General features: G+C 44.3%; 1 protein-coding gene and 1 long non-coding RNA gene across 4 annotated transcripts in view; both read right to left on the reverse strand.

Moving 5' to 3' along the window:
- Positions 1-3693: 3693 nt before the first annotated feature.
- LOC131502174 (uncharacterized) lies at positions 3694-7656 on the reverse strand. Its single transcript, XR_009256964.1, has 2 exons — positions 7184-7656; positions 3694-6718 (listed from the first exon to the last, which is right to left on the reverse strand). It is a non-coding gene; the product is annotated as an uncharacterized LOC131502174 (long non-coding RNA).
- Positions 7657-9713: 2057 nt separating this feature from the next.
- Positions 9714-14694, reverse strand: part of DCX (doublecortin) — a 111457-nt gene continuing 106476 nt past the window's right edge. For all 3 annotated transcript variants that reach the window (XM_058712751.1, XM_058712753.1, XM_058712752.1), the window contains exon 7: positions 9714-12136. In XM_058712751.1, coding sequence (XP_058568734.1) covers positions 12080-12136 — 57 coding nt within the window. In that variant the 3' untranslated portion in view covers positions 9714-12079. The remainder of the gene's footprint in view (positions 12137-14694) is intronic.

Below are 14694 nucleotides of genomic sequence, written 5' to 3' on the forward strand. Positions count from 1 at the left end.
GGATGTGTGTCCTGACAAGGGATGTTTTCCAATTTGTGAGTGTATTTATATAAAATTTTTAAGAAAGGACTAAAACCGAAATCACATTTAGTTATATGTTTAACAAATCACCTTTATTTGGAAAAGGAAAAAAAAATTACATAAGATCAGGACTGCCCTGGAAAGTTCAGGATAGAAAAGTTGCCGGTTTTTCCTCCATGTTTGGGTTTGTTTTTCTTATAAATATGCCTTAAGTTCCGTTGCTGGTGGGTTTTGGCTCCATTGGAGATTTAGACAGGTGGAGAGAATGTGGAAGGGCATTCAGAGGGTATTTTTCTGGGCAGGGAAAGAAGGGTAGACTCTGTCAGCAAGAGTGAAGTGTGAATGAGCATTGCGTAGCCAGGGCCCAAGTCAGGGGGGAGAGGTGGATAAGAGGGAGGCTTCTGAGCTGTCCAGAGCACAAGACCATGTCTAAGAACAGGGGAAGCCGGGAGAGAATTACTCAAGTCAGGTTGGGATTTTCCTTCTCTCACATTTCCTCCACTTATCCAGCCCACCCACCAAATCCTGACACTTCTATATCAACGGCACCTCGGCCCCATCCCTTCTCTCCACCACCACTGTTCTGGCCTTCATTCTGGGTCTCCTCATGTGTCCATCCGGACTCTTGCAACAGCTGCAAGGACTCATTCGCAGGAGGTCTTTACCTTTGCAAGATTTTCCTCAAGCTTGAAAAGGCAGTTTTTCATCAGAAAACTAAACATATAGAGATCAGAATTAATAACCTCTAGAGTCTCTGTTCTTCTGGGCAAGATGCAAACTCGAATTCAAATGGCCCATGAGATCCTAGATGCTATTTAGGTTCTCACTGAGTCCTGGGGGAAAGGAGGTGAAATTCACAAGAGCAGGGGTTCTCAAAGGAGGGGCAGGCGGGAGGGGGGGGCGGTGCTCAGAATCCACTGGAGGGCTTGTTAAGACAGGAATCATTGGGCCCCACTCCCAGAGTTTCTGATCCGGTGTATGTGGGGCGGGACCCAAGAATTTGCATTTCTGACATGTTCCTAGCTGGAGCGGATGTACCGCTTTGCAATGTGAGCACCTTGGAGGCAGAAAAGCCTACTTCATCTCTGTATCCACAGGCCCTCAGCACAGAGCCTGGAGTGTAGAAGGTTTTCAGCAGCAGCTGTTGAAGGAAGGGAATCATAAAAACAGAAAAAAGAGAGGGAGGGAGGCAGGGAGGGAGGGGGAAGGCAGAGGGATATCAGGAGAGAAGATTTAGGCTCACAGAAAGAACTTCCTTCAAATACCAAACATCTTTTTTTCTTACAGCTCAGCCCCCACTGGTTTCTCCATTCTTTTAGTCTAAACCATTGGCTGCCAAACTCCTAAAGGTCACAGATAATCAAAATTAGAAAAGAGAAGAAATGAAGGCAGTTAGATTTGACTTGAGCCCCTCCCAGGTTTACTCACTTTTTATTTTGCCTTGTTAGGACCTTAAAAAACAAACATACAACAAACATATAAACAAACAGACACCTATCCTCTACGAGGACCAACATTTCAGAAGAGAAAGAACATTCGTAGTAACAAAAAGGTCAAAAGGATATGACCTCCAAACGAAAAAAAAAATTCCTTTAAATGGAGTACGTTTATCTCTATGAACAAATAAAAGCCATTATATTATCCTTAGTTTTCTCTTTTCGCCACAGTCTGGTAAAAACTCTGTTACGGGGCTTGCTCGGTTAAGTGTCTGACTTCAGCTCAGGTCATGATCTCCCTGCTTGTGAGTTGGAGCCCTGCGCCGGGCTCTGTGCTGACAGCTCAGAGCCTGGAGCCTGCTTCGGATTCTGTCTCCCTCTCTCTCTGCTCCTCCCCTGTTCACGCTCTCTCTCTCAAAAATGAATAAACGTTAAAAAAAAAAAAAACCCAAAAACCTCTGTTACAGACTTCCATTGGTTTCTATACCGACATTTGGGTATCCACCGCCCAAACCGTAATTCCAGACCATGCACTTGTATTTTCCTCCCGGAACCCTATATACTGGACCCTATAACCTTGCTGCCTTGGGCAATTTTCAATTCTCAGAGAGCGACTTGCGTTTCCTGCCACTTCTCATGCTATTCCCTCTGCTTGGAACACTCCCTGCCCACCTGGAAAACTCTTAGTCTGTTCTCAAATGCTGCCAGTTCTGTGAAGTTTTCTTGACCTTCACCATCCCAGGACATTAATTATCCCATCATTGGTGTTCCCATAGAACTTGCCCCTTGGCACCCGACTCATTTATGGATCTGTTCTTTGCTGGATGGGAGCTCCTAAACTGAAGGCCCAGTAATTGGCTGGGTACCTGGAACATAGCACTCCAGAGATGTCTTCAGAAAAACCACAAAGAATTGTTGGACTTGATCTGATGGGCAGTAGACACTGTCATAAATTCCTGGTCAGAGGAATGGCAACACCAAAATGATTTTTTAGGAAGATTCTACTTGTTTTTTTTTTTTTTCTTGTTTTTTTTTTTTTTTTTAATTTTTTTCAACGTTTTTTATTTATTTTTGGGACAGAGAGAGACAGAGCATGAACGGGGAGGGGCAGAGAGAGAGGGAGACACAGAATCAGAAACAGGCTCCAGGCTCCGAGCCATCAGCCCAGAGCCTGACGCGGGGCTCGAACTCACAGACCGCGAGATCGTGACCTGGCTGAAGTCGGACGCTTAACCGACTGCGCCACCCAGGCGCCCCAGGAAGATTCTACTTGTAATGGATACCAGGATAGACCAAGCTGGGAGAAAGTGACACCGTGAAAGATCACCAACGAGGAAGGTCTGTTGATAGTGAGGAGGAAGATTGATTGACCTGGTGAGGCTGATTATTGTAGCCAACATTTTTTTTTTTTTATTAAGGACACTAAGAATTCCCATCTTCATTTACTTTTTTTTTTTTCTCAACCAGAGTAATGGCGTGGGGCTAGTTGATAAAATATCATATGGAAGAAAAGAAACATTCCTAACCATCTCAGCCCTTGGGAATACTCAGGATGCTGCCATCTTTCTTCTTTGAACATGGGCCAGGTGCTGCCTTCAGGGTTGACCCCCACTGCGAGGCTGCTCAAACTATTCTCCAAGATCTCAGTCTCCTCTTTCTGCACCCTTTCCTCCCTCCCTTTCAATCAACCTCTTCACAGGCCCAGCGCCTTGTGTTCTCCCTGTTAGTGAAAGTTTATTTGAGAAAAAATATTTAGTCATTTATGCTTAAGGGTGAGTAAGAAATTTAGGTGTTCCCTCTCCCCGAGAGTAGCTGCACCATCAAGGACTGAGAATTTGCAGGTAGGGATTGCAGGTAGAGGTATTTTTAGGGAACCCATGTGGAGTCTTTCTTGGGCCTCTGAAAACACAGGACTAGGAGTGACCACCAATTCTGATGACAAAGGCTGACCTTGGTCAAAGCATCTTATACATAGAAAGAGGCCATTGGATTACTGCTCCAGCCTGGAAGGGAGATCGGGATCTTATATGTTGTAAATATGCACTGCTGTTAATTATGGTGTTTCCATCATACACTGATCGTCAGCTTCTTCATCTATAAAATTAAGGGGTCGGACAGATTAATGTCTAAATTTTCTTCCAGTTTGGACATTTTGTGGTTATACGATCATCAGTTCGATGCATAAAAAAAAAAAAAGAGAGAGAGAGAGAGAGAGAGAGAGAATGTCAGCCAGAAATATTGAAATCAAATTTTATTTTTGGAAAATGGCATTACACACATCTTGCAAATGTACACAGAAATGAGAATGAAATGAAGAACAGAGCTTGAGAGCCAAAATGATTGCAAGAGCAGCTCTTCGGCCGCCTGGGATTGAATGCTGTGAGTCCGCAGCATTCACAGTTCACAACACGTTACACACATGGGGAACTTCTCTAGACTTTGAAGTCCTCTAACCAAAGAAAGCCCTCATGAAAGTGTGGAGGGAGGGAGAGGGATATTAACAGGCACAGGAGATGAAAAGGGTCCGCTCCAGCTGGTTTACGTGGGCCTCATCAAACCTACCAGTCCAAGTGGGAACAGCAAACCAAAAAGGAGAGTGCCTTCCTTGGAACACGACTAGCATCCCAGTCTAAGAGCAAGGCTGGGCATTGCCTGGGAAACTGAGAGCAACACATATCAACCCATGTCCTTGTCTCCTCTGGCTATACCTATTCTAAGGGGGCAGCTAAAAAGTCCCTAATTTATCTGTCGTCTTTCTCTGTTTTTCTTTTTCTTAATAAGTATTGGTCATTGGTCAAGCAGAGAGAGCCTTCTGAGGTCTCCAAATACCTCAAAACTGCGGCAGGGATAAGGACCATCATTGTCCACTCTCAATTATATGTGATTCCGAGAACTCTTCGACCCTGCAATGTAATCAAATGGCCGAACACATTCCGGGTTTGCCACCGAGTTTTTATGCAAAGGGCAGTTGAGTCTTTGATCATAATGTCATTCCTTGAGAAATGGTCAATAGCTGCCGAGAGGCTGTTAAGGAATGCCTTTCCCCCCTTTTTGGTCTGTTTGTTCTTTGCTGACTTGACTTGGCAAACATTATTGGCCCCCAAATCAGTTATTTACAACTATAAGACACCTGGGAGCAGCGGGAGGGAGAGGGCAGGGGAGGGAAGAGGGACCACAGGGAAGAATATATTCTTTTCAGAGGTTAAAATGAGTTATTTAGGAAATGTGATGTACAATACCATGCATTTACTCTCCAAAGCTAGTCACTAGCAAGCTAACGCCTCTAATACTACAACCACCAATTACAGCTGTTTTGCTACAGTTACTGAGTTCTAACTACAGCTATAGGGCAGAAAGGGTGGGCTGTTTCCATTTTAAACTTTCTCCCTTTGAAAATGGCCATAAAAGTGTTTTCTGTACAAGTTTAATGGCACAAAAAGGTGACCCAAAACTTTTTTTTTTTAAAGAACTTACCACACATAAGAAATGCAAACTTCAATCAAAACATGCATTAGTTGTGTACAAGTCATAAAGGATCATTGGCTTCAAGCTGCAATATATTACAGGACCATACATTGGAGACGTTTTGGTATAACTTCTTACTTGCTCAAATTCCTTTAGGAGAACTTAGAAAGAAAAGCCATTGGAAAGGGTGTTCCATTTCGTATTGCCAAGCGGTGACATTCCCAAGGGCTGTGCATCCTATTGAATAAATTAGCACCTACAAGCTGACTTCTTTAGGCCTGCTAATTACTCGTCTATGGACTGCCGCACAGGGATAGAAACAGTTGATGTCAGTAGCGAATGTCAGGTGAACTTAGTAACAGAAGGAAAACTACATTTTAATGAAGTGAATGTTTCTTCCTATAGTACAGGTTTGTGAAATACCCTTTCCATTTAAATCAACCCCAATTGCCGATCCGTTTAACTAAAAGAATTCAGTGGTTGGCAAGCCCAAAAAAGAAGGTTATTACAGAGAGCTTAATGTGTCATGATAACACCTGAAACGAGTTGCTTCCCCCACCCAACACCCCCACCCGGCCGTACCAAATGACAGCAGAAATTACCTGTGGTCTCTCCTTATATTATATTGCAGCTTTTTAAACTATGAGCAAATCAAACAAAATCAGTTAGTAGTATTAAGCTGATATGAATCCATGGGCGGATTTTTCTGTTCAGCTGATAATTTCTCTGAGCACACTTCACTGCTCCACAAAATGGCAGACTAAAAAGGAACCACAGAATATTCTGTACAGTGCTTGGAAGGCAAAGACCCAAAGATACATGAGCTGTAAGGAAACTGCTTGTGAAGATCTGCTTTGGGAAATCACAACCGAAAATGTTGAAGGAGCCAGGATCAGACCGATTCCAACCACCATACTTCTGACTGGGCTGGGGTGGGATCAGGGCTGGTTGAGTCTTGCAATAACTTCTCATCACCAAGGCAAAATCTCGGGGCCAAGAAGAGGCATACACCCGATACCTAGACACGGAGGAAGGAAAGAACCAAAAGGGAGACAACAAAGGAGAGAGGGAGAAGTGCAGAGGACAAGGGACAGGAGTTTATACTGTAGAAAGAGTGGCGGTTGAGTATAAACATGAGAGCAAACATAGCAAACTGGAGAGAGAAAGAAATGACAAAGAGATACACAGGGGAGGTAGAGAGTGGCAAAAGTCATTGATCCCTCAGGTTATTAACCCAGAAATAAGAAGTTCTCACGCTTCCAAGTTTTTGCCTTACTTTACGAGGTGTTTGCTCTCACTTCTGCTGTGCCTTCTGACCTCTCCCACGTAGCCTGTCCTTCTAATCAGGAGCAGGAAGATGCCTTAATTCCCAAAGGGAATTCTACACTCCCCCACCCCCAGCCCCGGGGCATGTAAGGTAAAACAAGATTGAATCTCATTCCAGAAGATGTGGAAGCCTATTAAACTAATGGATCCAAAGGCGGGCCGTCAGAAGTGGCATCAAGAGTCTTGTCATGGGATAGCTAGTGTCACGCCACCTAGGCCAAAGTGGGAGGTCTGCATGGACCCTTGATGGGAAACAAGCCGGAAGCAACACCAATACCAAGAGGTTGGATGTAAAGGCCACGCTACATCTTTGGGGAAGGAGATAAGCCCCGGGGACGAGGGTGGGGGAGACAGAGGACAAAGCCTCCTTTCCCTGAAGAGACAGGAGGGGCAAAATTCTTTAGGCATACTGAAAGACAGGCTGATGGAGAGTAAGCTTTCTAATCTCTGAAAAGAAAAAGTGGAAGGGGCTAGGAGGAGCTGCTAACAGTCCCCGCCCATGCTAGGTTGACCATTGGAGTCGATACTCTATGGGTTTAGAAATGCATTTTCCTCCCCACCCACGTGTCTTGGCTGCCGTGTGACAAAAACCTCCAGCCTTTTGCCTACTAGGGAAGTCAGGTGTGCTAACGAGAGGAAGAAAAAAATTGGGAATTCCTTTTTAAGAAATGGCCTCGTTGTCTTGGTCCATAATCACAGCCTTTAGGCAATCCAGTGAATACTAACAGCACTTGGCTGGGTCTGCGCCGCCAAGAGTCAGAGATGGCTTTCCTGCCAAAAGGTAGGTGTGGGGAATCAACTCAGTATCCTTCCTCCAGGTGGTCACGCCTATAAAGAAGAGGAAACCCTGTGTAGAATCATAGAACAGTGGGCAACGCTACGTAAGAGGTCCCCTTCTTAGGGCAGAGGCAGAAGTGTGACAGCTCCATTGCTACACAAGAGGTCTCAGATCACTTCTGGCATATCAATGTCTGAGACTTTATTCTCTGTGGATTTCAGGTCCCCAAACATAGGACTCTTAATGCCCACACCCCCCCCCATCTCAGATGACCTTCAAAATACTGACGGTTTACTGATAAAACCAGCCTAGGCCTAGGAGCCAAATCCTTCAATGCAGTGAGGGCAATACATGACTGAGGTCTGGCCTTGGAGATTCAAGTGGCCCTTTGTACAAGTTCCAATGGCCTTCTTCAAAAAATAGAACTCCAGTGCCTTTTATTCCCCATAACAAATTGGGTAGCTAAGGAGGTTGCTCAAACCCCACTGTCCCAGCACATCCGTCTGAAGATATCTCTTGGCATAGATGTTTTGGAGGTAGGCTGGTCTTTGAAATCACTCTCATCAGTGTGCTAGAGCTCATTTGGGGCACCTGGGCATACTTATTCCCTTGTCCAAGGGAGATGTGTGTGTGTGTGTGTGTGTGTGTGTGTGTTGTTGTTGTTTTTTTTAAAGAAAACCTATTGGGGCACCTGGGTGGCTCAGTCGGTTGAGCGACCGACTTCAGCTCAGGTCATGATCTCACGGTTCGTGAGTTTGAGCCCCACGTCAGGCTCTGTGCTGACAGCTCAGATCCTGGAGCCTGCTTCGGATTCTGTGTCTCCCTCTCTCTCTGCCCCGTCCATGCTCACGCTCTGTCTCTCTCTCTCTCTCTTTCTCTCTCTCCCCGAAAAATAAATAAACATTAAAAAAAAGAAAAAAAAAAAAGAAAACCTATTTAGAGCCACATCTGAGCAGAACTGAGGGCATATCCTTCCAGAGTTTTGAAGGCAGTAGAGAAGAAGACACACTTTTGTCCAAGGCAGGCACTGGATTGCTGCTCTAAGACTTCGACTGGGCAATTCAAAGAAGGATCTAGGGGCTCAGACCCCTTCTATTTTCCTTCTTCTTAGAACTCTACATCCACTTGAAAGTACCTTGGTTACTTCTGATTGGGCAGGAGAAGCAGGAAGAAGAGAGAATTTCCTGAGAAGTGGGGGTAAAGCCAGAAGGAGATCTCTTGGAACTGAACTTATGAATACCCCTTAGTCCCCAGAAAGAGCCTTGCTGCGAGGAAAACCACGCGTTCAGACCTTGTTGCCCTGGCTTCTGCCATCAAAGGCCACGGAAGCAAGCAGTGTACCCCATAAGACGAGTATGGCAGGTGGAGCACATAGCTTGCTATTTTAGTGCAAACACAAGGAGCCGATGTTTAACATCAGCCAGGGTACATTTTAGTTACAGTGCCCCTTGCTTTTACCTGGAAATTGTCCCCATCAAGGCAGGATGGCTGTGGGAACACGGTGGATGACAACCAACCACAGCAAGACCGGGTCGTTTCCTCTAGCTTGCCTCTCCCCCATATGTTAAAAGAAGCCACTGCCAGTTAATGGCAGCCACACTCATTCAAAAAAGATTGAAAAGCCATCAGGGAGTCAGGATGAACAAAGCTGTTGTTCTGCTCTTCCTTCCTTCCTTCCTTTCCCTGCTCTAGGAATAAGAAACAATACCCTCAGCCTACAAAGACCAACCGGTATGAGAGGAGAGGAGGTGAGCTGACCGGGAAAATTGGGCTTCCTCCGATTCCGACTGGACCAGGCAGGAGCTCAGAAGGCTATTCTGAGGGCTCCTCAAGGTGGGGAAGTGATCCTCTGTCTTGGGTGGACAAGGTCTGGGACCTCATTGCTCCTGCTGGTCCTCAATGCCTCCTTCTCTTTGGGGACATCTGCCGCCCATGTGGATGGGAACCGTGTGAACACAGGGAGAAAGAGCCGTATTAGGTTGCTGGGTGGGTTTCCCACTGAGCTCAGGGCAGAAGCATATGGCTCCAAGATCCAACATGACCCTGGCAAAGAATCCCCAGGGGCCTAGCGGAAGGCAATACGGTTCAGTGGGAAAAGGCTCTGGAACAAGAGCCAGGAGGTGTGGGTTCTAATCCCAGCCCTGCCCCTAGCCAGCTGTGTGACCTTGGGGAAATTACTTTACCTCTGCATCTCCGTTCCTGGCGTGAAAATGAGGAATTTGGAGTAGATGATGTGATCCTAAGGTTCCTTCCAGCTAGAAAACTCTATGATTCAATCTAGGCTAATACTAAAGTCCGTAAGGACACAAAGCAGTCATGCTAATGGCTATCCTTTCCAAAACAGTGAAGAGAAAAGGAAGTTTTCTCTCAATTCACCCCTAGTTAACACTACTTATGAAGTTGTTCAGCCCAGCCCCCATATATACATTTTCCCCTTCTTTGTCCCTATTTCTATTTCTGTAAGGGAGAAAAATCAGGAGGTAGGAACAAGCAACAGATGGACTGTGTACGTGTGTGCGTGTGTGTGTGTGTGTGTGTGCACGTGTGTGTGTGTGTGCACGCGTAAAACAGGGAGGGAGGATGGGGCGGGGTGGGGGGGAGTGGTGGCAGATGCTTGCTGAATGACTTCAGTGGTAAAACCGGATTGGGCAAAATCGGGAATGAATGACAGGGGTGAAGGTGCTCCGTTGCAATGTTTTGGGTTTTTTTTTCTTTTCTGCCTTGAAAATGGGCCAATTTAAAATGCACTTATTAAAGGCTTGGATTTGGAACTATACCAAGCCCCCTGAAGTGGCAGTACAGAAACATTCTCTTCTAACTGATTACAAGGAAGATGGAAACATCTACTTTTATTACAGAAGACGATTGGATCAAAGGTCACTCCACAGAAAATATGTCCATTGAGTACATACGCCACGATCAAGGAAACGCTCAGAGAGGTGGCTTCGGGCCTGCACAGGAGGAAATCTGAACTCCTCCTCTGGCTTGCTCTTTTTTCCCAATTAACTACAAATTGTTCTGGGAGGCACTAAGAAAACCTGGAGCTTCCACAAGGAAGTAGGGGGTAGGTAAAATGGGCTTCTTAATGGTTTCTAACAGGCCTACACATAAAGGAGAGGGGCAAAAGGAGGTTCTCACGATTTGGGGTTCTTCAATGACCCATGTAACCAGGAATCAGTACTACCATCATCAGGACTTTTCTCGAACCAAAAGTATTTCTTGTAGCTACGGACACCTGAAGCTTGTCCACGGGTATCTGAGATACCCCATTCACCCCTGGGTTCCCTTCTACATAGCGCACATCAGCAACGCCACCAAGTTGCCACCGATCCATGTACGACCCACGATCCTAATCATGAAGGAACGGCTGGTGCACGCACATGCGCATACATGTGCACACACACACACGCACACGCACACGCACACCAAGCTCATTCCAGCACAAGTGGAGGAACAACACTAGCCAAACAGCGGCTCGGCTTTGAATGCTGCCCCTTGCAAACTATCCGAACAATTACAAAGAAATAAGGAAATCTTCATATCTGCTAAAAGCAAACACAGAATTGGCATGCATGGCTTTCCCTTAAATTTAGTTGTCTTTGCCGTTATGGGCTATGATTACAGACAAAAAGCAGTGTTATGAACCGGTACCTCAAAGACCGAGAACTATTTCAAATGATCAGTCCTTAGCAAAGAGAAATCCGTTCTAGCGGTAAAGACAAGCACAAGGTTTCTGTGTCTTCAGTATGAAATATCAGGATTATCGATAAAAAAGAGTTGCTTAAAATATGCCGTAACATTTCGTTTAAAATATAATTAGAATGTCTGGTCCACATTGAAATTATTAATGTAAGCATAACTGTTAAAAAGTTATCAAAAGACTGATTCTATTGAATTGGCCTCTGCTATTCATTTTGTTTCCTTCTGGAGGTTTCTGTTTGGCAGTGACAGCATGATTTCTAAACTACGTTATTCTTCTGCATTTTTTTTTTTTTGGTAAATTTTCTGCATGTGTTTTTTAGACAAAAGAAAAATCACCAGTTTATAAAAAGGGAGCCTGAAGAGTTTGCTCCTGAAATACAGACACGAGGTTTTATAAAAAGGATATTGGTTTCTTGCTATAAAAAGCGACCGAAAGGTGTCAGACCTGAAAACAAATACTCACAGTGTTTTCAGTGTTGGCTGTTTACAAGGCATTCAATAGAACAGAGATAGATGGATACCGTACAGTTTTGTGTAATAACTCGCTATGTTAGCATCCTAGAGGAATCGGGTATATGAAGTCCCTCACCACCAATTCTTAATTGCTTATTGATTCCAAAGTGCCCCACTGGAGAGATCGACAAGAAATTCACTGTGCTTTAGAAACTCTACTGAAATGTCTACAGTGTTTCTCACTCAGTTCTGCCTAGTCTCTTTTTAGCTAGCCCTGCACGGGGATCCTAAACATCTGGTGTCAGAATTACAAGTTGCTGGTGTTTCTCCCCCTTGACAGCCAGAATTGTTGTGGGACAACAAACTGGGGGCTCAATCAGGAGTGAAGAGCGAGCCTGGGGAGCTGCCTTGCCGTCCTCCCGGGAGTCTCCAGCATTCTTGAGATCGGGAGACAAGGGGCACTTGTGTTTGTCACTCTTGGATTTGCCAATGAGTTTCTTTCCCACATACACATTTGAAGTGCTCTGTATGTAAACAACCCTCTACAGAAGGAAGACTGTCGCGTGTATGAGCAAAGTGAGGCAGGGGAGAAATAGCACAGGCGCCTACGTGTTCAATAGAAAGGTCATGGACTAGCACGTTTTGCATCCCCGGAAAGTTACCCCAAAGGATGGTTATCAATCTATCTCTTATGGTTGGTTAACTGTGGATCAGTGGCCCAGAGGAGAAATCACAGGAAAATAAACCCAACATATTACAGTGTGTTTTTAAAAATAACAACAACAAAAAAATAAAAACTTGAAAGCACCAGTAGCCGTGTTGGACCCTTGAGCAGAAGTACCCTATTGTAACGGTAAGCTTGGATTTGTACTCTGGACTCTGAACGTTCTCTTCTCCTTCACATGGAATCACCGAGCGAGTCTGAGTCATCCAAGGACAGAGGCAGGTACAGATCCTGTTAAGAAGATAAGACATCAAGTTAACTCTCCTTTTCTTGTCATCTTAGGCTCTGCAATGAGCTGCTTTTTTAATTAGTATTTTCTCTAATTTTTTAAAATTCTTATTTATTTTGAGAGAGAGAGAAAGCATGAGCAGTGAAGGGGCAGAGAGAGAGAGGGAGAGAGAGAATCCCAAGCAGGCTCTGTGCTGTCAGCGTGGAGCCCGATTCAGGACTCGAACTCACAAACCGTGAGATCATGACCTGAGCTGAAATCAAGAGCCGGATGCTTAACCAACTGAGCCCCCCAGGCGCCCCTCTGATTTTTATCTGGAACTAATTATAGGTTCATAGGAAGCTGAAGTATAGGGAGGTATACTTGTGCCAATATATCCTTCACTCAATTTCCCCCAATGGTAATATCTGGCCGTTTTCCACGCAGTCATGTGTGTGTGGAGGGGTGTAGTCTTATGAAATTTTACCACATGTGTATATCAGTGTGACTATCACCACAGCTGAGACACAGACCTGTATCCTTGTCAAAGGGCTCCCTCATGCTACCCCCCACCCCCCTGCTTAGAGTTACATTTTCCCCTCCCCATCTCCCACCTCTAAACCTCCCTGGCAACCAATAATCTGTTTCCCATTTCTACAGTCTTGTCATTCCAAGAACGTTATATAAATGGAATCATACAATATGTAACCTTTTGGGACCAGCCCTTCCCATTCAGCATAATCTCCCGGAGATTCATACAAGCTGGAGCGACAGTTCACTGCTCTATATTGCTTGAGCAGTATCCCACAGTGCGGTTATAGCACAGTTTGGTTAACTCTTCACCCACTGAAGGGCGTAGGGGTTATTACAAACAAAGCTTGCAACAAACTGGGGCACCTGGGTGGCTCAGTCGGTTAAGTGTCTGACTTCAGCTCAGGTCATGATCTCGAGGTTTGTGAGTTCCAGCCCCGTATCGGGCTCTGTGCTGTCAGCTTGGAGCCTGGAGCCCACTTCAGATTCTGTTTCTCTCTCTCTTTCTCTCTCTGCCCCTTCCCTGCTCATTCTCTGTCTTTGTCTCTATCTCAAAAGTAAATAAACAACAAAAAAAAATTAAAAAAAAAAACTTGCAATAAACACTCCCATACATGTTTGGGACGTTCATGCACGTATGAACGTAAGTTTTCATTTCTCGGGAATAAATGCTCAAGAGCACTGCTGCTGAGTCGCATCGTAATTGCGTGTTTCATTTGTAAAGACTGCAGTGTCGTTTTCCAGAGTGTGTGTACTACTTACGTTCTCCCCAGGAAAGCATTAGTGATCCGGTTTATCTACACCCTCAAAGGTATTTGGTGTTTGCGCCACTTTTTTATTTTAGCGATTCCCGTGGGCTTGTAGCGCTATCTCGTTGTGATTTTGATTTGCATTTTCCTGATGGTTAACGGTGTTAAACATCTTTTCATGTGCTCACTTGACATCTGTAATTCCTCCTCAGTGAAACGTTTCTTTGGATCTTTTGTTCATTTTCTAATTGGATCTCTTCCTGTTGAGTTTTAACAGTCGTTTTTATATTCTACATATGTCTCTGGGTAGATATGTGGCTTGCAAGTTTTGTTTTTTCTCCTACTCTGTCGCTTGTCTCTTCATACCTTTAGCGTGGTCTTTGACAGAGCAAAAGTTTTGAATTTTGATGAGGTCCAATTTATTATTTTTGTTATTATTATGGATAGTGCTTTCATTGTCAACAAGATCTTCTACATTTCTTTCTACATGTTGTACACTTACATCTATAGTCTGTTTTTGAGTTGTTTTTTGCAGACCATGTGAGGTTTAGGTTAGGGGTCATTGATTGGGATCGTGACTTTTGTCAAAAATCAGTGGTGAATAAACCCTATATCATATATATATATATATATATACACATATATATATACCCTATATCATATATATATACATATATATATATACCCTATATCATATATATATATATATATATATATATATATATATATATTCATTTCAGGCTCCCAGAGAACTGCCAGGCCCTGAACAAATGCCTGGCCCAGAAAATGTAACCCGTATTCCCACTTCTAATGTATTTCCTAATGCTCTTCTATTTTGCATCAAGAGTTAGGATCCATGGCTCCAATACTGCCCAGCTTTGTCTGTCTTGAGGAAATGGGGAGATGACATGACATTGGTTTTTCCCATTGTCCCCAGAGCTGTATTTGGAGGTACTTGTGATTCCTCTTGGACTTACTTCACCCATAGTCTAAATCAGTGATTTTCAAAACTCTGTCTCTCCCTCTCTTCGCCTTCTAAATCCTCCATTGAAGTGAAATTTTGTTTGGAAACCCAATACATAAAATAAATAAAAGTGTAGTTGTTGTGTAGTTGAATCAGACGGGGGTGGGGGGGGCAGAATCTCACCCATCTCCAAATGAAACAGTTTGAAAACCACTGTTATCATTCACATTATCAGCAAGATACTAAAGGGAACTGAAAAATTTAAGGTCAACTGCCTGGATATTTAAGACACCCTCCTTGGTATAGTACAAACAGAGAACTTCAATAGAGAGCTGTC

The sequence above is a fragment of the Neofelis nebulosa genome, chromosome X, assembly GCF_028018385.1.
Source record: "Neofelis nebulosa isolate mNeoNeb1 chromosome X, mNeoNeb1.pri, whole genome shotgun sequence".
NCBI lineage: Eukaryota > Metazoa > Chordata > Mammalia > Carnivora > Felidae > Neofelis > Neofelis nebulosa.